Source organism: Triticum dicoccoides, chromosome 6B (assembly GCF_002162155.2).
Source record: "Triticum dicoccoides isolate Atlit2015 ecotype Zavitan chromosome 6B, WEW_v2.0, whole genome shotgun sequence".
NCBI lineage: Eukaryota > Viridiplantae > Streptophyta > Magnoliopsida > Poales > Poaceae > Triticum > Triticum dicoccoides.
Window position 1 is genome coordinate 681,550,870 of NC_041391.1, and position 26,942 is coordinate 681,577,811.

Sequence of the window (26,942 nt, forward strand, 5' to 3'; positions counted from 1 at the left end):
TTTTCCAACAAGCCGCACAAGGAGCTCTAGGAACTTCGTACAGTTTATCTCTACAGCAGTTATCCTACATAATGATATATATATTTTTGGTCGCTACTCTACTAACCGACCAGTCAGAAAGGATATGAATGTCCATTCACCTACACGTTTGTCTTGTCCGCGTCATCAATATGCATGAAGCCGAACTCATGAATAGGACGACGCGAGGACGCAAGACCGAGCACGCACACTTGAGTTTTCGCAGCTTAATGTAAACTTTACAATTGTAACATGCATGAATTAAGCCAAACTCACTATTCTCAAAAAAAAAAAAAAAGAATTAAGCCAAACTCATGGACGGGACAACGCGCGAGGTCTTGAGCCATTTGAGCTGTGTTGGTGGGACGTGTGGCAGTGGAGTGTGGATGTGACACCCCAACCTACCACCATGGTAGCTCACTCACTATAACTCTAACTAACTCTCACCCGCCCGCCCGGCCCATTCAGATTCAGTTGAATGCCGGCTAAATTTCATACTAATACAATCCAGGCATGAGATGATGTATGTAGGAGTATTAAGAAACGAAGTTATTTGGTTGCTTATTCCTCGTTAGCGTCGTTTGGCTCTTTAATTTCCAACAATATCAATTGGTAAGCACCACATGGAAGCAAAAGAAGCAGCATATGAGAAGAAGCCACTGGTTCACTGTCTGCCTCCTCAGGTGATATCTCATTACTTTAGCATGCATGATTTCTCTAGCTAGTACTCCCTCCGTTCCGATTTACTCGTCGTGGCGAGTAAATCGAAACGGAGGGAGTAGTAATTTCCAATTACAACCATTTTGAATTTTCAACAATGCACCGAGTATTCCCGTCAAGCAAGCGAAAAAGCACAAAAACTATGCGCCACCTCAACTGAAAAGATACTCAGGTGGAGGGACCAACTTTGGTAGTACAAGGGGCGTAATCAAAATGAACGGTGTCCAAGTCGATGGTGTTTACTTTCTACACTTCCTACATAGCTAAAGACCACAAATAGCGTTTTCATTTTAATACACAATATTGTACTATCTTCCAACTTATTTTTTTGAAATAACAGAACCACTTATGTTAGTATGTTAGGGGAAAGCCCGGTTCGAAAACTGATGGTGTATACAACATATGACTCTTTCTTGGGATATCATGCAACATCTGGCAAAGAGCTCAAGAAGAATTCATGTAACGTCTTCCTTCACATATAATAAAATTATAAATATTATAATATAAATATTATACTAGTACAACAAGTAGCGCCTATACCTGCTGGCGTACGCTTTCACACACAATATTATAAATTTCTCTCTTGTTACTGCTGACAAAAACAGAGATCCTGAGTCACTCGGAGGCGGTGGCGGCGGCTTTGTCGAGGGTGTTGCCGATGTCGATGACGAATCGATACCTCACGTCGGCCTTGGCAAGGCGCTCCATGGCCGTGTTCACGTACTCGGCTCCAATCACCTCGATGTCTGCCGTCACATCATGCTTGGCGGCGAGGTCCAACATCTCCTGGGTGTCCTTCATGCCGCCGATGCAGCTCCCGGCCAGGGTCTTGTTCACTGTACATTAAATCAGCCACACGTATGTCAGTATGTGTACCAGTCAGTTACGCACAAAACTAAATGCCTATGGTTGATAATGCAATGCGCGGGTTCCTACAATTGTTAGACAAGAGAGGATATATATAGCTATGCTTGTGAGGTCGGAGGACTTACTGGCAACCAGCGCAAAGGGGGAGATCTCCATAGGCTTCTCTGGGAGGCCAACCATGATCATCTTGCCGTTGGGTTTCAGTAGCCCCAAGAGAGGAGCCATGGGGATGTTTGCAGACACCGTGTTTATGATGCCATCCATGGTACTCATTGCAGCCTGCAAAGACGACACATTTAAATTAACCATGCCAGCACGCTAATAGCATAATTTAAGGGGCGACGCTATACGCTATTTGTTTCCTGGTAGGCACATATCTCCTATGTTGTTCTCCGCCGGAGAGAGAAAGAACAATATGTTTATGGTCATGCTTTGTTAAATTATGATCGCAACATTTTCGCATACCTTCATCTCCTCGGCATCCTTGCTGACAACGAACGCATCGGCGCCTAGCCGCTCGAGGGCCTCCTCCTTCTTCCCCGGCGACGAGCTGATCACCGTCACCTTCATCCCGAAGGCCTTGCCAAACTTGACCGCAACATGGCCCAGCCCGCCCAGTCCCAAAATGCCGAGGTGCATCCCGGGAACGTTCAGACCGTGGTACTTCATGGGGCTGTACACGGTTATGCCAGCACACAACAACGGCGCGCCCTTGTCCAGTGGTATGGTGTCCGGGAACCGGACCACGAACCGCTCGTGCACCACCACCATGCCAGAGTATCCACCGTAGGTGATGGTGCCGTCGAGGTCGACCATGTTGTAGGTGGGGATTATGCCTGGGCAGTGGTTCTCGAAGCCCTTGTTGCAGCTCTCGCAAGACTGGCATGAGTTCACCATGCACCCGACGCCCACACGGTCACCGGCCTTGAACTTGGTTACATTCTTGCCGACCTCAGTGACCTCGCCGGCGATCTCGTGCCCAGGGATCATGGGATACCTGGCATTCTTCCATTCGTTCTTGATGCTGTGTAGGTCAGAGTGGCAGATCCCGCAGTACAGAATCTTGATCACCACATCGTCATCTCCAGTGCTCCTGAAGCAAGAATCATAAGAAACATGAACAACCTAAAAAGGAATGATATTACGTAGTACTACCTCTGTTCCAAAAGATTTGAAGTTCCTAGGTTGTCTGACCAAGTTATAGGAAAATTTTCCAATAACTACAAAGTCAAATGTATGTAGTATGAAACTATATTTTATGATTAACTAAATAAACCAAATTGGTTATGAAAATCTTTATATATTTTTCTATAGATTTGTCAAACTTAAAGAAGTTCAGTTTAGACTAAATGTAGAACTTTAAATATTTTGGAATGGAGAGAGTAAATGCTAGTGTGTAAAGCCGGCTAATAAATCTCACTAGTAAACCATGGTTTTATCTATCAACTCAATTCATTGCTTGGTGATGCAACTAGTCTCAGTTTTTTATGTTTTATCAAAGAGGCAGATGTCTGGCTCTAGATAACTGAATCTATCAAGAACAAGGTTGCCAAAAGACACTCACCCACACCCACATGATCAACAAGGTTCAAAAGCCAAACATTCAGTCATACATGCAAACGATAACTTTCTGTTTTGCTGATTTTTTTTGTCTAATCAAACTACTGAATTTCATACAAATCATTTTACTCGTTTGAGAAAATCACATAATTCTAGGAAAATAGAGATTTTAGAAATTGTTCTGACTTGCCTAATGATTATTAACTAGCAAAAGAGCCCGTGCATTGCAACGGGAGAGAAAATAACACATACCCTTAACCCAATAATTATGACTCAAGACCCTAATAGATCCACGCACTTTATTTTCACATGGCATCACATTTGTGTTGCCGACGGTAGCCTCGGTGCTCACACAACGAAAACGTGTTTGAATGTGGTCAGTCCTAAGGCGTCTCTCTCTCTCTCTCGCTCTTTCTCGCGCGCGCATGCACAATCGCTCAGAATAAGATGGAAATATGTTGTTTTCCCCGCGAGGTTTTTCAGAGGTGTGCATGTGTAGTTATCCATGTTTTATTTTCTCTCAATATGGTTTTAATGGGTGTTTATTTGCAATTCGGATCGCGCACTATATATTAAGTTTGCACTAAAAACAACATTTTAAAAATATTAAACAACTAAAAAACATCATATTTAGATTCTACGTATTTTTCTAATCAAATTTCATATATACCATGTTAGAATCGGAGTTATGGTCTAAAAGATATGTATAATTTTATTTTTGATAAACTGCGGATTGATTAACCGAAAAGTCAGATGGTTTTCTATTAAAACAAAAAATTATTCGGCTGACTTAAATACATACCAGAGGTTGATTAGTATAAAAGGCAGGGGGGTTTGTGTAAAATGCAAGACAAGGATTCATTCTCACTTAAAGATGGATTGCGGGTTAATTAATAGAAAAGGCACATGTTTTCTGCAAAAAGATGCGACGGACTATCAGAAGCACTCCGTGCTTTATTATTAGGGAAAGCTATTTGGAAAAATAGAGAATTTAGAAAATAGTTTGCAAAGCAAATGGTAGGACTGCACATCCTTACCGTCCATCAACCACCTTATACAGCTCATAGCACACTAGCAACATAAAACTACTGGCACCAACTACAAATTACAGGAGCCTTTTATTCCCTATTGCAAACTACTTCTTAATGGGTACGTACGGTTTGCCCACATGTTGGTAGCATTACTTTATATGGATATATGTAAGTGATAAATATCAAATGATTTTCCATGGCAATCTTGTGGTCGTACATTTGCATGATTGCATCAAATGAGGCTAAAACTATTGATGATGATTAAATTGCATAGCTCATTCTCTAGCAAAAGTTCTACAAAAAACTAAGGACTAAATCCTCTTGTGATCAAGAAGTTTCAATCCAAATAAGGTAATAACAAAAAGAATCAAAATCAAAATCGCCACAGCCTCTTTGCCGGCCAGTCCTAGCATGTCAAGTCCTACTAAAATGCTAATCAATGAAGTCACTGAAACAGGTATGCCATTGAGGTTTGCCCACATGAGCCGCCTGATTCATACCACACATAGGAAGAGCAAAAGCCACACGCACAGAAGTAGAGGACTTGTACTATAAGCTAATAGTGACAAGTAACTGAGAGTGACACATCACATGTACAATGTGCCTTTTACAACTAACAGTGGCGTCGCCTAAAGATTCCAAAACGAAAAGAGGTTGTTGTCGACGCTACGGTTGTACTGGACACATTATTCATAGTACAATTTGTTACGGTCGTACCAGACACTGATTCATACTGTTTGTTACGGTTATACTCTGGACATATGATAATTCGTACAATTTGCAAATTAAGGATGAATTAAAAAAAACACAGAAAGCAACCTAATAACCACCCTGATAAATCCAGGGAAACAAATTCACATGCCACAGTGACTATTCTGAGAATCTGCATGATGACAAAGGAGAATATATACGGCCGCACAAATTCGCTAAAATCATACTTTCTCTGTCGCATAACATAAGAAGTTTTTTTTTACTTCAAAACATCGGAGGATTGCTCGAATCTCGCTAATTAGTTTCGTGATATCCAGGACAGCTAATCATCATCAGCTACGCCACAATTTAATAACGAGAATAAATTAAATTATTTCACGGAACCATGCATGCGTGCAACCAAAGGGCCGGGACATGAGGGGAAAGCTAGCGAACACTCGGATCGGACGGCACCGCCGTGTCCGTCGGCGCGCCCGGCCACGCATAGTCGCACGGCGTACGGTGGCGCTGCCTCATGCGGAGGCGCGCCCGGCCACGCATAGTCGCACGGCGTACGGTGGCGCTGCCTCTTGCGGAGGCGTGCCGCGTGCTGGCCACACCGCCGGACAAGTGTAAAACCTTAAGCACGAGAGAGCTAGCGACTAGCTTGCGTGCGTTGCGTACGTACCTCCGGGTGATGGCGAGCGGGGAGAGGTGGCCGGAGGCGTCGCGCGCCGCCAGCCCCACCGCCTTCCTCGTGTGCTGCTCCGCCGCCGTGGGTGCCATCCTGACTGACGCGCGCGATTTCCGGCCGGCCGGAGAATTAGTTCTTGAGTAACTTCAGTGGGTGGTGGTGGTGCGTCTGTGTTGTGTTGTCGTGGCTGCAACGGCGACCGATGAGGCGATAGGAGTTCCGATGGCCGCCTTTTATGCTATCTCGAATATGCCAAGTACGTCACTGCTGAGCCGGTCGGGCGAGAGGTATGGATGGTTGTGGTGAGCGCGGCGTGGGTGTGAACAGTGCCGCTGTCCCGTCGCTGTGCTGTGCATGCCGAGAGGAAACAAAACACTTGCTCTCCGCCTCCAGCCCTCCACTCCACACTCGTGCTCCACGGGGTCTCCACTTGTACTACTACTATGCCATTGCCAGACTTTTCTTCTCCTCTTCATCTCCATCTCGATCGAGGGGGTGAAAGCAAAGAAAGACTGCGACGTTTTCGTTTTTCCCTTTTTTTTTCTTTTCAGAAACGTATCGGTCAGTGTACACGTATACGCTGACGTATAACACTCACGTCACACCTACTACTTGAACGTGTGCTCATATACCCTACATGTATGAGTACTTCGAGTATATAGCAAAAAAATTGCCATATTACAGGCTAGGGTTACAAAAAACTATCACTTTTCTTAATCTTTTAAAAAGCTATCACAAAATTGATTCGCTGTTCCAAAAAACCTAGTTGCCGAACGGTTACATTTTAAGCCTGCTTATGACTTGGAGGGCCCACCCGTCAGGTCCACGTCAGCTCCTAGCTGACAACCAGCCCAGTGACCAGGCCAGACAACCTGATATCTAGGCTGGGCTCAAGCTCAACTTGTCCATCCGAAAAAAGCCCAAACATGGTAAAATCAATATTTTATTGGTATGCAATTGATTTATATAAGCTAAAAATAAAATTGAATTACCATTTTAATGGATTAAGTTAAGTTTTTAGGGGGGATTAAAATAAATTAAATAGAAAAGTACATTGTTCACATGTTTTGTGTTTCGGGCTAGGCTCGGACTTGGGATTTTAAGAAGATCAAGCTGTCACGCCTGACTCAAAACTATACCCGGCCCAAGGTATGATCCGGTTTAACAGGCCACCCCTATGGAAACCCTTCCAAACTCTCCCCTACTAAGGCTTTGTTTGGCTAGCAGGGGAGATATTCTCGGGGAAGAGAGGCCCTGGGTGAAATATTATTGACAAAATTAGAACCCTGCGGAAAATTTGCATCGCCATTTGGGGCCTGGAGAGGTGCATGATATGATCGAGCGTGTTATACGGCGGTGTAACTACCAACGAGAGTGACCGCGCGACGCGAGGGAGATGGAGATTTCCTCCCACGAGTCTAGGGTAGTTTTTTTCTACCCCAGGGTTTCAGCAGAGATGGGCCAAGATTTCCCTTCCCCTAGCTCCGACCAATTGACTCATCCGAGTTCCTTGGGTGAGTTGACCTTGTGTTGTTTTATCCCTGGGATCAGGCCGGGATCCCTACGTTTCCCATGGTCACCAAATGAGCCCTAACTAATACTAATCCCCCTAAATTTTGTTGTGGGCTTCCTTCTGCTCCGATCGCATGTTGCCACCTTATCATGTAGGTTTAGTTCTTTTGCTAAAAACAATGTGGGTTTAATTATGAAAGAAAACATCGATAAATGTAGCCAAACTCTAGTGTATGACAAGACTATCTTAAGGGGAGCGGCGTTTTGGCTATGGGGTCCAGATGATCTCGCTAGCCTACACATCCATTAGTTCCTCTCTATCCATTCCAAAAGCAATTTCGGCTCATATACGGTTACCTGAAAAAGGGTTGCAGCACCCTGGGCGTATAGATCTGTATCGTACACTAGCATATCAGAGGATGGAAACTTTGCGCTAGTGGGGTGCCTCGTTCAGGAAGGATGGGTGTGTCGTGGTATTTTCCTGACGGAATTCATGATGGGGTCGCGGAGATGCAAGTGATGCGGATGGTGTACGCAAGGAGAGATTTACCTAGGTTCAAGCCCTCGGGTTGAGGTACTATTGTGCTTTCTGCTTAATTGGATTGATTGCTCTAGCCTCTATGATAACTAGCTAGCGCTTGTGTTGCGTACAAGACGTATACCGAGAGGTATTATGGTTTAGGACTTTAGGTTCTGAGGAGATTATCAAGTACTGGTCAGGGTCCCTGCCTGTCCTTATATACAAGGTCAAGGGTAGGGTGACATCAGCCGTGTCGGTTGGGAGTTGTCCTAGCTAAGGAAAGTATTCTACGTCTTGTAGATGATCTTGTCTTGTGCGTCAACGTGATGATGCTCCCCGTATAGTATGTGGACCCTGAGTCATGGGCCTGTGCGGCCCCATGGCTGCCAAGCCTCTATGATCCTGCATGACTATACCCTGGGGGCATGGTATCGTCAGTAGCCCCTAAGTCCTTCATGATTTGGTTGTTGGCTTCACTCTTCTTCTCTGGTTGGCTCTACTATTAACCATGCTCTTAGTTGTCGCCACCACCCCAACTGATTGTCGTGTCATGGCGCTATTGGACATATACCAGAGGACCAGTAGTGCTGCCACGACGATAATCCAAAGGGAGGTCCCATATGACGCGTTGGCGCGACATGGTGCTACCACCGGCTAGCCCGGTGCTTGCCACCATGGACCTTGCAGTAGGGACGTGGACATCATCGCCGATCTGGGAAAGCGGATTAGGAGGTTTTGCCCCACATCGGGCCCACTCCTTTCGAGGAATCAACCCAATGATTTGTTTTTAGAGGGAAAGAGATATTTCATTTCATCAAATAGGGTTTACACAGAAGTACGAGGTGAAGGAAATATGCCCTAGAGGCAATAATAAAGTTATTATTTATTTCCTTATTCCATGATAAATGTTTATTATTCATGCTAGAATTGTATTAACCGGAAACATAATACATGTGTGAATACATAGACAAACATAGTGTCACTAGTATGCCTCTACTTGACTAGCTCGTGAATCAAAGATGGTTAAGTTTCCTAGCCATGGACAAAAGAGTTGTCATTTGATTAACGGGATCACAACATTAGGAGAATGATGTGGTTGACTTGACCCATTCCGTTAGCTTAGCACTTGATCGTTTAGTATGTTGCTATTGCTTTCTTCATAACTTATACAAAGTTCCTACAACTATGAGATTGTGCAACTCCCGTTTACCGGAGGAACACTTTGTGTGCTACCAAACATCACAACGTAACTGGGTGATTATAAATGTGCTCTACAGGTGTCTCCGAAGGTACATATTGGGTTGGCGTATTTCGAGATTAGGTTTTGTCACTCCGATTGTCGGAGAGGTATCTCTGGGCCCTCTCGGTAATACACATCACTTAAAGCCTTGCAAGCATTGCAACTAATGAGTTAGTTGTGGGATGATGTATTACGGAACAAGTAAAGAGACTTGCCGGTAACGAGATTGAACTAGGTATTGGATACCGACGATCGAATCTCAGGCAAGTAACATACTGATGACAAAGGGAACAACATATGTTGTTATGCGGTTTGACCGATAAAGATCTTCGTAGAATATGTAGGAGCCAATATGAACATCCAGGTTCCACTATTGGTTATTGACCGGAAACAGTTCTAGGTCATGTCTACATAGTTCTCGAACCCGTAGGGTCCGCACGCTTAAGGTTTCGATGACAGTTATATTATGAGTTTATGAGTTTTGATGCACCGAAGGAGTTCGGAGTCCCGGATGAGATCGGGGACATGACGAGGAGTCTCGAAATGGTCGAGATGTAAAGATCGATATATTGGACGACTATATTCGGAGTTCGGAAAGGTTCCGAGTGATTCGGGTATTTATCGGAGTACCGGAGAGTTACGGGAATTCGCCGGGGAGAAGTTTGGGCCTTATTGGGCCATACGGGAAAGAGAGAGGGGCTGCCTAGGGCAGGCCGCGCGCCCCCCCATGGCCTAGTCCGAATTGGACTAGGGGGAGGGGCCGCACCCCCTCCTTCCTTCCCTTCTCTCTTCCCCTTCCTTGTCTCCTACTCCTACTACATGGAAGGACTCCTAGTTGGACTAGGAAAGGGGGAATCCTACTTCCGGTGGGAGTAGGACTCCCCTAGGGCGCGCCATAGAGAGGGCCGGCCCTCCCCTCCTCCACTCCTTTATATACGGGGGCAGGGGGCACCCCATAGACACACAAGTTGATCTACGGATTGTTCCTTAGCCGTGTGCGGTGCCCCCCTTCACCATATTCCACCTCGGTCATATCATCGCGGAGTTTAGGCGAAGCCCTGCGCCGGTAGAACATCATCATCGTCACCACGCCGTCGTGCTGACGGAACTCATCCCCGACGCTTTGCTGGATTGGAGCCCGGGGAACGTCATCGAGCTGAACGTGTGCAGAACACGGAGGTGCCGTACGTTCAGTGCTTGGATCGGTCGAATCGTGAAGACGTACGACTACATCAACCGCGTTGTCATAACGCTTCCGCTTACGGTCTACGAGGGTACATGGACAACACTCTCCCCTCTCGTTGCTATGCCATCACCATGATCTTGCGTGTGCGTAGGATTTTTTTTTGAAATTACTACGTTCCCCAACAGTGGCATCCGAGCCTAGGTTTTATGCGTAGATGTCATATGCACGAGTAGAACACAAGTGAGTTGTGGGTGATACAAGTCATACTGCTTACCAGCATGTCATACTTTGATTCGGCGGTATTGTGAGATGAAGCGGCCCTGACCGACATTACGCGTACGCTTACGCGAGACTGGTTTCACCGTTACGAGCACTCGTGCTTAAAGGTGACCGGCGGGTGTCTGTCTCTCTCACTTTAGCTGAATCGAGTGTGGCTATGCCCGATCCTTGCGAAGGTTAAAACATCACTAACTTGACGAACTATCGTTGTGGTTTTGATGCGTAGGTAAGAACGGTTCTTGCTAAGCCCGTAGCAGCCACGTAAAACTTGCAACAACGAAGTAGAGGACGTCTAACTTGTTTTTGCAGGGCATGTTGTGATGTGATATGGTCAAGACGTGATGCTATATTTTATTGTATGAGATGATCATGTTTTGTAACCGAAGTTATCGGCAACTGGCAATAGCCATATGGTTGTCGCTTTATTGTATGAAATGCAAATGCCCTGTAATTGCTTTACTTTATCACTAAGCAGTAGCGATAGTCGTAGAAGCAATAGGTGGCGTAAACGACAACGATGCTACGATGGAGATCAAGGTGTCGCGCCGGTGACGATGGTGATCATGACGGTGCTTCGAAGATGGAGATCACGAGCACAAGATGATGATGACCATATCATATCACTTATATTGATTGCATGTGAGATTTATCCTTTATGCATCTTATCTTGCTTTGATTGACGGTAGCATTTTAAGATGATCTCTCACTAAAAATTATCAAGAAGTGTTCTCCCTGAGTATGCACCGTTGCCAAAGTTCGTCGTGCCCAGACACCACGTGATGATCGGGTGTGATAAGCTCTACGTCCATCTACAACGGGTGCAAGCCAGTTTTGCACACGCAGAATACTCAGGTTAAACTTCACGAGCCTAGCATATGCAGATATGGCCTCGGAACACGGAGACCGAAGGTCGAGCGTGAATCATATAGTAGATATGATCAACATAGAGATGTTCACCATTGAAAACTACTCCATCTCACGTGATGATCGGTTATGGTTTAGTTGATTTGGATCACGTGATCACTTAGATGACTAGAGAGATGTCTGTCTAAGTGGGAGTTCTTAAGTAATATGATTAATTAAACTTTAATTTATCATGAACTTAGTCCTGGTAGTATTTTGCAAATTATGTTGTAAGATCAATAGCTTGCGTTGTTGCTTTCATATGTTTATTTTGATATGTTCCTAGAGAAAATTATGTTGAAAAATGTTAATAGCAATGATGCGGATTGGATCCGTGATCTGAGGTTTATCCTCATTGCTGCACATGAGAATTATGTCCTTAATGCACCGCTAGGTGACAGACCTATTGCAGGAGCAGATGCAGACGTTATGAACGTTTGGCTAGCTCAATATGATGACTACTTGATAGTTTTGTGCACCATACTTTATGGCTTAGAATCGGGACTTCAAAGATGTTTTGAACATCATGGACCATATGAGATGTTCCAGGAATTGAAGTTAATATTTCAAGCAAATACCCGAGTTGAGAGATATGGAGTCTCCAACAAGTACTATAGCTAAAAGATGGAGGAGAATCGCTCAACTAGTGAGCATGTGCTCAGATTGTCTGGATACTACAATCGCTTGAATCAAGTGGGAGTTAATCTTCCAGATAAGATAGTGATTGACAGAATTCTCTAGTAACCATCACCAAGTTAGTAGAACTTCGTGATGAACTATAGTATGCAAAGGATGATGAAAATGATTCCCGAGTTTTTCATGATGATGAAATCGATGAAGGTAGAAATCAAGAAAGAACATCAAGTGTTGATGGTTAACAAGACCACTAGTTTCAAGAAAAGGGCAAAGGGATAGAAGGAAACTTCAAGAAGAACGGCAAGCAAGTTGCTGCTCAAGTGAAGAAGCCCAAGTCTGGACCTAAGCCTGAGACTAAGTGCTTCTACTGCAAAGGAACTGGTCACTGGAAGCAGAACTACCCCAAGTATTTGGCAGATAAGAAGGATGGCAAAGTGAACAAAGATATATTTGATATACATGTTATTTATGTGTACTTTACTAGTGTTTATAGCAACCCCTCGGTACTTGGTACTGGTTCAGTTGCTAAGAGTAGTAACTTGAAACGGGAGTTGCAGAATAAACAGAAACTAGTTAAGGGTGAAGTGACGATGAGTGTTGAAAGTAGTTTTAAGATTGATATGATCATCATCGCACACTCCCTATACTTTTGGGATTAGTGTTGAACCTAAATAAATGTTATTTGGTGTTTGCGTTGAGCATGAATATGATTTGATCATGTTTATTGCAATACGGTTATTCATTTAAAGTCAGAGAATAATTGTTGTTCTGTTTACATGAATAAAACCTTCAATGGTCATACACCCAATGAAAATAGTTTATTGGATCTCGATCGTAGTGATACACATATTCATAATATTGATACCAAAAGATGCAAAGTTAATAATGATAGTGCAACTTATTTGTGGCACTGCCGTTTGGGTCATATCGGTGTAAAGCGCATGAAGAAACTCCATAAAGATGGATTTTCGGAATCACTTGGTTATGAATCATTTGATGCTTGCGAACCGTGCCTTTTGGGCAAGATGACTAAAACTCCGTTCTTCGGAACAATGGAACGAGCACCAAACTTGTTGGAAATAATACATACTGATGTATGCAGACCAATGAGTATTAAGGCTCGTGGCGAGTATCGTTATTTTCTGACCTTCACAGATGATTTAAGCAGATATGGGTATATCTACTTGATGAAACATAACTCTGAAATAGTTGAAAGGTTCAAAGAATTTCAGAGTGAAGTAGAAAATCATCGTAACAAGAAAATAAAGTTTCTGCGATCTGATCGTGGAGATGAATATTTGAGTTGCGAGTTTGGTCTTCAATTAAAACAATGTGGAATAGTTTCACAGCTCACGCCACCTGGAACACCACAACGTTATGGTGTGTCCGAACGTCGTAACCGCACTTTATTGGATATAGTGCGATCTATGATGTCTCTTATTGGTTTACCACTATCGTTTTGGGGTTATGCATTAGAGACAGCTGCATTCACGTTTAATAGGGCACCATCTAAATCCGTTGAGACGACACCGTATGAACTACGGTTTAGCAGTAAACCTAAGCTGTCGTTTCTTAAAGTTTGGAGTTGCGATGCTTATATGAAAAAGTTTCAACCTGATAAGCTCGAACCCAAATCGGAGAAGTGCGTCTTCATAGAATACCCAAAGGAAACTATTGGGTACTCCTTCTATCACAAATCCAAAGGCAAAACATTTGTTGCTAAGAATGGATCCTTTCTAGAGAAGGAGTTTCTCTCGAAAGAAGTGAGTGGGAGGAAAGTAGAACTTGATGAGGTAATTGTACCTGCTCCCTTATTTGAAAGTAGTTCATCACAGAAATCTGTTCCTGTGACTACTACACCAATTAGTGAGGAAGTTAATGATGATGATCATGAAACTTCAGATTAAGTTACTACAGAACCTCGTAGGTCTTCCAGAGTAAGATCCACACCAGAGTGGTACGGTAATCCTATTCTGGAAGTTATGTTACTAGACCATGACGAACCTACGAACTATGAAGAAGCGATGGTGAGCCCAGATTCCGCAAAATGGCTTGAGGCCATGAGATCTGAGATAAGATCCATGTATGAAAACAAAGTATGGACTTTGATTGACTTGCCCAATGATCGGCGAGACATTAAGAATAAATGGATCTTCAAGAGGAAGACCGACGCTGATAGTAGTGTTACTATCTAGAAAGCTAGAATTGTCGCAAAAGGTTTTCGACAAGGTCAAAGTGTTGACTACGATGAGAGTTCCTCACTCGTATCTATGCTTAAGTCTGTCTGAATCATGTTAGAAATTGTCGCATTTTTATGAAATCTGGCAAATGGATAGACAAAATTGCATTCCTTAATGGATTTATTTAAGAAGAGTTGTATATGATGCAACCAGAAGATTTTGTCAATCCTAAAGGTGTTAATAAAATGTACAAGCTCCAGCGATCCATCTATGGACTGGTGCAAGCATCTCGGAGTTGGAATATACGCTTTGATGAGTTGATCAAAGCATATAGTTTTATACAGACTTGCGGTGAAGCCTGTATTTACAAGAAAGTGAGTGGGAGCACTACAGGATTTATGATAAGTATATGTGAATGACATATTGTTGATCGAAAATAATGTAGAATTATTCTGCAAAGCATAAAGGAGAGTTTGAAAGGAGTTTTTTCAAAGAAAGACCTCGGTGAAGCTGCTTACATATTGAGCATCAAGATCTATAAAGATAGATCAAAGACGCTTGAATTTTTTTTTCAATGAGTACATACCTTGACAAGATTTCGAAGTAGTTCAAAATGGAACAGTCAAAGAAAGAGTTTCTTGCCTGTGTAACAAGGTGTGAAATTGAGTAAGACTCAAATCCTGACCACAGCAGAAAATAGAAAGAGAATGAAAGTCATTCCCTATGCTTCAGTCATAGGTTCTATAAAAGTATGCCATGCTATGGACCAGACCTATTGTATACTCTGCCCTGGTTTGGCAAGGGAGTACAATAGTGATCTAGGAGTAGATCACTGGACATTTGTCAAAATTATCCTTAGTGGAATAAGGATATGTTTCTCGATTATGGAGGTGACAAAAGGTTCGTCGTAAAGGGTTACGTCGATACAAGTTTTGGCACTGATCCAGATGACTCTAAGTCTTAATCTGGATACATATTGAAAGTGGAAGCAATTAGCTAGAGTAGCTCCGTGCAGAGCATTGTAGACATAGAATATTTGCAAAATACATACGGCTCTGAATGTGACAGACCCATTGACTAAACTTCTCTCATGAGCAAAACATGATCATACCTTAGTACTATTTGGGTGTTAATCACATAGACATGTGAACTAGATTATTGACTCTAGTAAACCCTTTGGGCGTTGATCACATGACGATGTGAACTATGGGTATTAATCACATACAGATGTGAATATTGGTGTTAAATCACATGGTGATGTGAACTAGATTATTGACTCTAGTGCAAGTGGGAGACTGAAGGAAATATGCCCTAGAGGCAATAATAAAGTTATTATTTATTTCCTTATTTCATGATAAATGTTTATTATTCATGCTAGAATTGTATTAACCGGAAACATAATACATGTGTGAATACATAGACAAACATAGTGTCACTAGTATGCCTCTACTTGACTAGCTCGTGAATCAAAGATGGTTAAGTTTCCTAGCCATGGACGAAAGAGTTGTCATTTGATTAACGGGATCACAACATTAGGAGAATGATGTGATTGACTTGACTCATTCCGTTAGCTTAGCACTTGATCGTTTAGTATGTTGCTATTGCTTTCTTCATGACTTATACAAAGTTCCTACAACTATGAGATTGTGCAACTCCCGTTTACCGGAGGAACACTTTGTATGCTACCAAACGTCACAACGTAACTGGGTGATTATAAAGGTGCTCTACAGGTATCTCCGAAGGTACATGTTGGGTTGGCGTATTTCGAGATTAGGTTTTGTCACTCCGATTGTCGGAGAGGTATCTCTGGGCCCTCTCGGTAATACACATCACTTAAAGCCTTGCAAGCATTGCAACAAATGAGTTAGTTGTGGGATGATGTATTATGGAACGAGTAAAGAGACTTGCCGGTAACGAGATTGAACTAGGTATTGGATACCGACGATCGAATCTCGGGCAAGTAACATACTGATGACAAAGGGAACAACGTATGTTGTTATGCAGTTTGACCGATAAAGATCTTCGTAGAATATGTAGGAGCCAATATGAACATCCAGGTTCCACTATTGGTTATTGACCGGAAATAGTTCTAGGTCATGTCTACATAGTTCTCGAACCCGTAGGGTCCGCACGCTTAAGGTTTCGATGACAGTTATATTATGAGTTTGAGTTTTGATGTACCGAAGGAGTTCGGAGTCCCGGATGAGATCGGGGACATGACGAGGAGTCTCGAAATGATTGAGACGTAAAGATCGATATATTGGACGACTATATTTGGAGTTCGGAAAGGTTCCGAGTGATTCGGGTATTTATCGGAGTACCGGAGAGTTACGGGAATTCGCCAGGGAGAAGTATTGGACCTTATTGGGCCATACGGGAAAGAGAGAGGGGCTGCCTAGGGCAGGCCGCGTGACCCCATGGCCTAGTCCGAATTGGACTAGGGGGAGGGGCCGCACCCCCTCCTTCCTTCCCTTCTCTCTTCCCCTTCCTTGTCTCCTACTCCTACTACATGGAAGGACTCCTAGTTGGACTAGGAAAGGGGGAATCCTACTCCCGGTGGGAGTAGGACTCCCCTAGGGCGCGCCATAGAGAGGGCCGGCCCTCCCCTCCTCCACTCCTTTATATACGGGGGCAGGGGGCACCCCATAGACACACAAGTTGATCTACGGATCGTTCCTTAGTCGTGTGCGGTGCCCTCCTCCACCATATTCCACCTCGGTCATATCGTCGCGAAGTTTAGGCGAAGCCCTGCGCCGGTAGAACATCATCATCGTCACCACGCCGTCGTGCTGACGGAACTCATCCCCGACGCTTTGCTGGATTGGAGCCCGGGAAACGTCATCGAGCTGAACGTGTGCAGAACACGGAGGTGCCATACGTTCGGTGCTTGGATCGGTCGAATCGTGAAGACGTACGACTACATCAACCGCGTTGTCATAACGCTTCCGCTTACGGTCTACGAGGGTACGTGGACAACACTCTCCCCTCTCGTTGCTATGCCATCACCATGATCTTGCGTGTGCGTAGGATTTTTTTTTGAAATTACTACGTCCCCCAACATGAGGAAGACCTGTGAATGGCTGCTGGGGACAACGACAGGCAGATGGGACTCCTGATGGCGGGAGTAGGGGGATAGCATGGCTCAAAACCCCAGGAGGAAAAGTGGGCAGCGCCTGTCTGGGGAGTGGCAAAAATCAATTCTGACGCAGCTTTCAACGCGGCCAATGGAGAGAGTGCAGCCGGTGTGGTCGCCAGGGACCATAGAGGACTGGTTTACCTGTCGGCCTGCAAAATACTGCCGGTCTGTAGCAGCGTCGAAGAAGCTGAGGCGCGAGCAGCTCTTGTCGGGCTCCAGACAATGGGGAAATATTTTAATGGTGAGGTGGTAATCGAGTTGGATAACCAAAACATCATTGCCGCTCTGTCTTCGAAGCAGCCCCCCAGGATAGCCTGTTACGGTGTTATCATGGACATCAGGACACTAGTAGAAAAAGGATCAAATGTGAAGCACATTAGTGCCGGTTTGTAAAAAAACCGGCATTAATGTGATCAATAGTGCCGGTTCGTGGCTGCGATCAATAGTACCGGTTCGTGTTGAGCCTTTAGTACCGGTTCGTGCCACGAACCGGTACTAAAGGGGTAGTGGCAGGCTGGCGTCAGGCCGGGTCCCCACGAGCCCCTTTAGTACCGGTTTCTGTTACCAACCGGTACTAAAGGTCTAACCTATAGTACCGGTTCGTGCCACGAACCGGTACTAAAGGGGACAAGCCTTTAGTACCGGTTCGTGCCACGAACCGGTACTAAAGGGGCCAATTTTCAAACTCTACCCCCCCCGGTGTATCGCCATTTCAATTTTGAAAAAATCAAAATAAAATGATAAAAACTTCAAAAAATAAAATCCTTCTAGAGGTAGTTATATTACTATATCTACTAGTTACGAAAATTTGAAAACTTAAATTTGGACATGTTTTGCAAAAAGTGTAGGGAGAATGTAAAACGGCTATAACTTTTGCATATGATGTCGGAAAAAACGTATAATATATCAAAAAATTCAGCACGAAAATCCGCATCCGATGGAGACAGCCTACGGCCTGTTTGGAATTTTTTAGAATCCTCAAATTCGAAAAGGAAAAAAAAATATGGTCAAATTTCAGTTTTTTTTAAAAAAAATTGGTTAGATTTGGTCAAACTACTTATTCAAGAAGTATTAATGTTACTACATAATTATTCAAGAATATTAGTGTTACTAAATAATTATTTCAATTTTTTGAATTTTGGTCAAACTATGGTCAAACTTATTCAAGAAATATTAGCGTTACTAAATAATTACTGTTTTTTAGAATAATAGTTTCAAACTCAAACGGTGAAATGTGTGACTTCATGCTTTAGCTAAACTCCTGAGGGTTAATAGGATTGACATCTTACTATTGCAGGAAAACAACAAGTGCAGACTCGGAAATGAAGGAGAATAGAACCTGGAAGTTAAGCGTGCTCGGGCTGGAGTAGTGAGAGGGATGGGTGACCAGTCGGGAAGTTAGATGATTTGGAATGAGTGATCCACACTTAAGCAGTTAAGAGAGGTGATTAGAGACTAAATCATCAAATAATTCAGAAAAATTAAAAATCGAAAAAAGTGGGAGTACGATGACGGGCTTCAAAGCGTGCAAAGTCCAATATGTGAGTCGGAAGACGAATGAGTTGGCGCATGGTTTGGCGGCGCTAACCAGGAGCACAGGAGACCAACTAGTGATCGCAGATGTTCCTCTGAGCCTTCAATCATTGATGTTGGCTGAATATAGATGATTTGGAATGAGTGATCCACACTTAAGCAGTTAAGAGAGGTGATTAGAGACTAAATCATCAAATAATTCAGAAAAATTAAAAATCGAAAAAAGTGGGAGTACGATGACGGGCTTCAAAGCGTGCAAAGTCCAATATGTGAGTCGGAAGAAGAATGAGTTGGCGCATGGTTTGGCGGCGCTAACCAGGAGCACAGGAGACCAACTAGTGATCGCAGATGTTCCTCTGAGCCTTCGATCATTGATGTTGGCTGAATATAGTGCTCCTTCTGAGTTAGCCTAATCTACTCTAATCTCAAAAAAAAAAAGGTTTACACAGGGTTTTTCCAAGAGCTGGCAAAAGCTGGTGATACAAAAGGACTATCAACTCTATAATTTTTGTTAACTCCATATTAATTTTGACATAGTTATGGTGCACGACACATAGCAGGGATAGCTTGTGAGGTCTCAGTTGGAGTCATGCGTCGTGTGTGTGTGTCCCCGTAGGGGGTGGTTGTAAGGCAAAGACGCTAGATCTAAATTCTGCAGTGAGTGGATTTAAATTGCTCCTAATAAGCTTCTTCCTCGTTTACTTAAAGATGTAAGGCTGGTCACAATGGGGAGGAACTTAGGAGTAACATCACACACTTCAATACAACTTTGCTTATGTGGCACATATTTAATAAAGAGAGAGGTGCTTGTGGTAACTAGCTAAGTTACCGGAACATCACACACTTCAAGAAACAATGAGTCTATAACCTAATAAATACATCATTGCATGACACTACATAGACGTTCCTACCCACTATGGAGGTAGTAACATAGTCTAGGGAAGTGTGTAAGTTACTAGCTTATGTTCTTGCCCATTGTGACCAGCCTAAGTGTTATCACCAATGAATAAAGAGGGAGTTTTAGTTGTCAAATAAAAAAGTGCCTAGAACTAATCTAGATGAGATATATTTTGGTCTCATTCACTTTGAAAATAAGAACAGTTACAACCTACGTCAGCACATGCATCTTATAGCATCACATCCAATGGCTATAAAAGGTGAATGAGAACAAATTATATCTCATCTAGATGAGTTCTAGCAAAACTGGAAAAAAAACAAATGGTTTCTTATATATAGAAATTGGTGAAGGAGCTTTCTTTTTCAAAAGAAAAATGTTATGGTGCACGACACAAAGAAGTCATTATCTCATTTTTTTATGTTATCAATTGCAGGTTCTTCTCTTTGCAGTGAAGTGATCCTTTTTCTTGCATTATGACATTATATCTGTAATTCAAATATCCCTCCTTTGAAGCTCTCATCTCTATGGATATAGCAAGGAGCGCCTTGCTATATCCATAGAGATGAGAGCTTCATAGGATACCAAATCTGGATGTGTTAGTTCCTTTCCAAAGATACATTTTCAGTCTAGTGAAAGAAACAGAAAGTACACTCACAATCTCTAGCCTTTGTATCTCAGCGAGAAGTAGATGAACATCAACAGGTTCAGCACGCTGAGACCAGCCATCATCCAGAAGAAGTAATCGAGGTGGCCTTCGTTGAGGTCATCCGGGATCCACCCGGGTGCGCCGCCACGCCCCGTCGCCGACGCGACCACGCCCAGCACGGCGGAGTTGAGGTAGTTCCCGGCCGAGATGGCGAGCTGGGCGAGCGCCGCGCCCATGCTCTTCATGGACTCCGGGGACTCGTCGTAGAAGAACTCCATCATGCCGACGCTTGTGAACACCTCGGCCACGCCGAGCACGACGTAGGACGGCGTCTGCCACATGATGTTCACGCTCCGGCCGGCTCTGGCCGCCGACAACCGCCTCATCTCGACCGACGCGGAGTAGGCCATGCCAAGCACGGACAGCGCGAGGCCGACGCCGAGGCGCTGCAGCTGCGAGAGGCCCCGGTCCCTCCCGGTGGCACGCCGCACGAGCGGCACCAGCACGAGGTCGTAGACGGGGATGAAGGCCGCGACAGCGAGGATGTCGAACGTCGAGAGGGAGGCCGGCGGGACCGTGAACCGGCCGACGTGTTGGTCCATGGCCATGCCCTGCTCGATCAGGGTCGACGACATCTGCGCGGTGACCGCGAAGAAGAAGAGCAGAGACGCCCACACGGGGAACACCCGCAGCAGCATCTTCAGCTCCTCGACCTGCGACACCGTGCACGTCCTCCATGGGTCCATCGTCTCCACAGCCTTGCCGGAAGATGGTGGTACTACAATGGCGGCCTTGTCAAGGAACCTGAACTGACTGGTACGCTCAGTGCTGCAATTCACCTGACTCGGCGACAGTTCTTCCTCATGCAGCAGCAGGGCCGAGTCATCATCAGGCAACTTGAGACGATAATTCCTTGCGGCGGCGACGACTACCTGTGACAACCTCTTCAGAGGGCTTCCACCCAGTTTCTTGTACCTGTAAACCTTCCTGCCGGAGACGAACACGACGAGCCCGAAGCCCATGAACACCATCGGGATCGCGTACCCGACTCCCCACCCGACATTGTCCTGCACCCACACAAGCACGGTGGTCGACAGCAGGGAGCCGACGTTAACCAGGAAGTAGTACCAGTTGAAGAAGGAGCCCTTGGTCACCCGCTCCACCGGGTCAGCGCTGTCGAACTGGTCCGCCCCGAGGGCCGACGTGCACGGCTTGATGCCGCCGGTCCCCAGGGCGACGAGGTAGAGCCCTAGGTAGACCGCAGCACGCTGGATTTCGATGGTGCTGAAAGATGGCATCAGCACCGGGAGCGACGCTGACAGTGTCATAACCAGCATCCCCTGTCAGCACAAGAGAACTTATTTTCAGAAACACTAATTTTGGAGCCAACAAATTTCTTCCTTGATGTATGTGAAGAAAAACTTACAACGGTGTAGACCGAGAGGAAGACTACTATTGCCCGGTATCTCCCCCAGTATGTGTCGGCCAAGAAGGCTCCGAGAAGCGGTGTGAAGAAGCAACTGCCGATCCAAGTCGACACGTTCCTCGCGGCGTCGACATTGCTCTCGTGCAGCACGCTCGTGAGGTAGGTAACCAAATTCTTTTGGATCCCAAAGAAACAGATTCCCTCGGTGAATTCAGCACCTAATGTGAATGTGACTTGCAGGAGTCAACAGAGAGTAGTTTGGAAGGACCAATGCAGGTGGGTACATGAGGAAGATTGTGTGGGCATTTTGCCAGTACCCAAAATGAAGTAGCATGCTCTCCAGTTCCCTGTGCTACGCCTGCTAGCAGGCTGCTTGTTGATATCAACTGTTCCATCACTTGTATATTGTGAACCTTCATCCTGAAGAACAGGACCAAACAAAAGATTCAACGATGCAAAGTGTAAGTTCTGTCGTTTTAATTTTTGTGAAGTGCTTGAAGTTCAAGCGGCTCTGTTCTTTCAACACAGAGGGGGCTCCTTCCTTGGTGTGAATAACAATTAAATAACACGAAGATCAGCATTATGTATCCGAATGAAGAAATACATTGTATTCAGAGGGAAAACTTTATTTATTATCCTCAGCTATGTAGGAAGTGTAGAAAGCATCAGCAACGCCCCTGTGCTACCAAAATCGATCTTGTTTTGATTTTGCAGTGGACAAATTTTGAGGTTTTCGGTTCATATAGAGTTGAGGCTTTTGTATTGTAAAATGAAAATTACTAGCTGTAGGGATCACGCTTTGCGTGCTAAAGAGAAGAAATATGACCTGAGAGTGAATCAGCAGTGGCTTCTCCTCATCTGCTGCTGCTTCCATGTGAGCCACAGACGTTGGTGCTCGGCAGTAATACTTGTGAAGCAGCAGAGGAGTACGACGATAGATAGAATGCAAATATGGTGACTCAACTTCCTATACATACATACATCAGTTCTTGCCTGGATTGCACTCTCATGGAATTTAGCAACTTTGCTTCGACAGCGGAAAGCATGCGCCGCCGCTTCTTAAAGAGAACGTTTCATCTGAAGAGAAATGTAAAAAAATTAAATACATTTGGCAAGAACAGTTGAGAAAGAGAGCTGAATACCTACCTGATAGAGGAGGAGATGTACTCGCGCTGTGGATGGAGCACAGGATGGGAGAGATTCGGAGGCCCTCTTCCTCCGTGGCTGAATCTGATCTGATTGCCGCCGGCCGGGGCAGCAGCTGGTCTGTGCAGCTCCAGTTAATTAGCAGTTAAGAGTAGTGAGCGAGCTGCCATGGTGTAGGTAGGTCGAGGTGTCACATACAGGGCCACTCGTCTTACCAACCAACGACCCAACATATCCCAATCAATGGCTCACCTCCTTGAGCGTCGTCGTATACTCGTATCCATGAGTTTGGAAGAAAATATAACGATGCGGACAGGACAAATGCCGAATTTACGTCAGGCATATTTCCACTTAATAATAACACCATGAATTAACGTCCGTACAGATGATGTGGCCAGACAGAGAGAAACAGCAACACTGCAGGCACTATAACAAGGTTCAGGTTCAGGCCCAACATCTCATCCAAACACAAAAGCCTTTCTGCTAAAACTAAATAAAGCGAGACGCGAGCGAATGGAAATCGTGCAGTCAGGGTGGGGGCACACGACACCGATTTCCGTTACCGATAACGGAGCAACGAACCAGAAACCGTATTGCTTAGTCACACCTGACAACCCACAAATTCAAGTACCAGCATTGTTGGACCAGAAGATCGAAGGCGAGAAACTAAAAGTAGCAGCACAGACTTATTTAGGAGAAACGCACAAGTCTATAGAGCAAATATCACGACCGGGCACACATCTCAGGCGCCATCCAGGGTGGAAGCTGCTGCGGCGGCGGGGCGCTTCTGGAAACTGAAACCCCCACGATACATGACGATGCATGGTAAGTTTGGTTTCAGTGATAAGTACATGACGATGCATGCTAACTTTGGTTTCGGCATGTCCTCAATTGACATAGACGCGGCAATAGCTTGCCAAACAATTTGATGCATAGGAGCTATCACGCATTTGATCAATTTTCCTTTGTTTTTCCTAAAAATGGCCTTAGCCTACCCCAACTTGTTTGGGACTAAAGGCTTTGTTATTGTTGTTGTTGTTGTTTCCTAAAAATGGCCTTGACCAGATTTATTTGTTAACAGAGTTTAGACTCGTGAGAGCAAAACATGTATGACCATTCAGATGCCTCGTGACTCGGCAGGGCTTTAACGAAACGATGATTGATATTGAGTCATAGACTAAAGTTGATGTGTAATTACAGAAGAACATGACAGACGAAGCCGTGATGAGATTGCAAAAACATACTGAGACTGAAGAACGACAAAGGAACTTACAGTCTGAGCGAGAACATGGATCATTGATGCTGATTTGCTTACGACGTACGCCACTCGTACTCAACATCTTCAAAATTTCATGAATTCCCTCGTCAACTTTTCCACATTCAATGTTCACAACCTTAAGGTGCGTGCACACAAAGGATTCTTTTACTGTTTCTTGTGCTCCTGTTGTTCCAATGAGTTACTGCATCATACAACAAATTTAGTAAGATAATAGAATATACATGAAAATTCCTTTTAAATAGAGCAACATATTTGTACAAAGAGGATCGATATACCTCGGTGTTACCCAGCTGAAGTGTGAGCATCTCAAGAACTGGAGAGTGTTGGAGAATGCAAACTAAATCAACAGTCGTGAACCACTCATCGAGAAGCAGAGTCTTTAAGTTGCCAAATATAGGGTGCCGTACAAAATCCCAGCTGTAGATAATCTGCAGAATTTGCAAAAGGAAGAAAAAAGAAGCCTGAGGCCCTAAAAGACAAGATAACTTCAGTTAGTGGGAATTTTGGGTAGGCAAACATTGCACCTTGAGCCCTGGGAATATCAATTCTTTATCCAATTAAACCACTATAGTATTTATTCATTTAGGGTCTTTTTTAGTGAAGTTGGGAGGGCAGGCCCCTACCTAAATTTTATAAAAGCCTACAGTGGGGAAAATACATCACATGTTTCAGCACGATGCACACGGAAGAGAGACAGAAAAATTTAGAGACCTATTGGTGAAGCTAAAACTATAAAAGTACCGAACTGCGGTAATGAAAATAAGCAATTTGTTTATGCAGCTCTATCAGTGGTCAGACGTATTACAAGAAAAACTGTGGGTGGAAAAGAAAAAAAGACGCAGTAAGATCAAGCATACCTTTTCAGGTTCAGCAATCAACTCCAAATTCACAGCATGGGTGAAGCCATTGAGAAGCACACCCTCATCAACAGGATATGTATGACAACCAGAGCAAGTAACATCACAATCCCCCTCCATGTCAATGTTACAGAACGTGAAATCGAAGCATCCCTTGCCAAGGTGAACATAGGCTGTTACTAGAAATGGCATGTTCCTCCTCCCTTCTTCGCACAGTTCTTGCCCCTGGCCCCGATGGTTTTGGCCCGTCCTTCTATAAAACATTCTGGCCGTCTATCAAACAGGAAATTCTCTCCTTCTTCGCACAGTTCCACCAGGGTGTAGCAGATACACAGCGTTTAAACCGTGCCCACATTGTCCTCCTCCCAAAATCTACCTCTGCAACCTCACCTGACGCGTTCAGGCCCATATCCTTGCAAAACTGCCCGGTCAAAGCCATTGCCAAGGTTCTCACCTTGCGACTTCAACCCTTTATCCCACTTCTAGTACATGGTAATCAAACTGGATTCATTCCCGGGAGGAACATTGCCGAAAACTATGTCTTTGGGTCCGCTTCCTCCTCCCCTCCCCTCCCGGTCGCTCCCGTGAGCGACGCGGAGGGGAAACCCTAGCCGCCGGCCGTAGGCCCCCCTCCTCCTCGACTCCTCCCTCGCCGCCGCCGGCTCGCGCTGACGGGCGAAGCCCGGTCAGCCTCGGCGGCGGCGGGGCCTTCCTTCCCCTGCTCGCTAGGGCCGACGCGGGTCGGGGTCAGCGGGCGGCGGCGTTGCGCTGGCCGAGGGCGTGATGGCGCGGCGGCGGGCGGCGGTGGCGGGGCCGGTGCCTGGCAGCGGCGAGATGGGCTCGGTGGTGTTCTGCTCCGCGCGGTTGCGCCTGGCGTGGTGGCGGCGGCCACTAGTGGAGCGCGTCGGCCCCCTTCGGCGGGTGGCTGATGCAGATGCGGGGAGCGCCGCTCCTGGCCGTGTGGGCGGCGGATCGGCGGCGAGCGTGGCTGGCTCCTGGGGCTTCCCCGTTTGCCCTTGGTGCAAATCTGGCGATGGTGCTTCCTCTCGGGGGATGGATTGGGGGAAACCCCTTGGTTGTTCGCTGCGGCCACGATGCCGGCGGCGCTCCGGCGTCGTTCCCCTTCTTGAAGGCGGCTTCGCAATCCCCCCCTCGCCCTCCCTTCCTCGTCCCGGGTGAAAGCCCCAAATCTTCGGATTGGGTGGTGACGGCGCTCCGGCGTCGTTTTTCTTCTTGAAGACACCACCTTGGAGCGGCGGAGTGGTGGTCGAGGCTTTGGCACGGGAGGTGGCTGCCGGATATCGCCAGTGGTGTCCATGCTCGGCCACTTGCGGTTGAAGTTGGCGCCGACGCGCGGCGTTGGCGATGCTTGGTGGTGCGGCTGCCTGGTGCGGTAGTCGTGCTTGTCGCCCCCTCCCGGCAACCTGTTGGTCCTGGTCATGCGAGCTCAGGGGTGAGCGACTCTGCCTGTCGACGGCGTAGTGTCCTCCGATCCAGGACTAGAGGGCAGGGGGCTCTCTTCGGAGGTAGAGACGGATGGCGGACCGGATGGCTTGGCTCAAGGGGGATGACGGAGCGTGACAATCCTCCTGCAGCGGGATCTACCTCGGCTTAGTCGCGGCGTGTGTTGGCTCCTGTTCGCCGAGGGCTTCGATGTTCAAGCTTGTGCTTGGTGCATTCGAATCTTGTTAGTGGCTCCTTTGGTATCTTGTATCTTTGCCGTTTATGGTTTTTTTTCTTCCTTTCTTTTGTATCGTTGAACTTGTGACTCGGTGGGTGCTTTATAATATAAAGCGGGGGGAAACCCTTTTTCGGTTAAAACTATGTCTTTGCAGCAGATCTTGTCAGTTCTTGCCACTCTCGCAAACGCCCCACCATGATCTTCAAACTCAACTTTAGGAAAGCCTTCGACTTGGTTTCCTGGAACGCCCTCGACAAAATCCTGGATGTCCGTGGCTTCTCCCAAACTTTTCGTAACTGGATTC

General features: G+C 45.5%; 2 protein-coding genes across 2 annotated transcripts; both read right to left on the reverse strand.

Annotated features, from left to right (window-relative positions):
- Window positions 1-1,186: 1,186 nt before the first annotated feature.
- Window positions 1,187-5,790, reverse strand: LOC119324138 (probable cinnamyl alcohol dehydrogenase 5). The gene is made up of 4 exons (XM_037597903.1): window positions 5,575-5,790; window positions 2,071-2,698; window positions 1,731-1,884; window positions 1,187-1,574 (listed from the first exon to the last, which is right to left on the reverse strand). Exons 1-4 carry the CDS (start codon window positions 5,670-5,672, stop codon window positions 1,354-1,356), a joined length of 1,101 nt encoding a protein of 366 aa, XP_037453800.1. The 5' UTR covers window positions 5,673-5,790; the 3' UTR covers window positions 1,187-1,353.
- Window positions 5,791-20,179: 14,389 nt separating this feature from the next.
- On the reverse strand, window positions 20,180-22,941 carry LOC119325207 (protein NRT1/ PTR FAMILY 8.3-like). The gene is made up of 5 exons (XM_037598957.1): window positions 22,822-22,941; window positions 22,502-22,752; window positions 21,993-22,095; window positions 21,676-21,893; window positions 20,180-21,589 (listed from the first exon to the last, which is right to left on the reverse strand). The coding sequence occupies exons 2-5, from the start codon at window positions 22,547-22,549 to the stop codon at window positions 20,264-20,266; spliced, it is 1,695 nt and encodes a 564-aa protein (XP_037454854.1). The 5' UTR covers window positions 22,550-22,752; window positions 22,822-22,941; the 3' UTR covers window positions 20,180-20,263.
- Window positions 22,942-26,942: the final 4,001 nt, after the last annotated feature.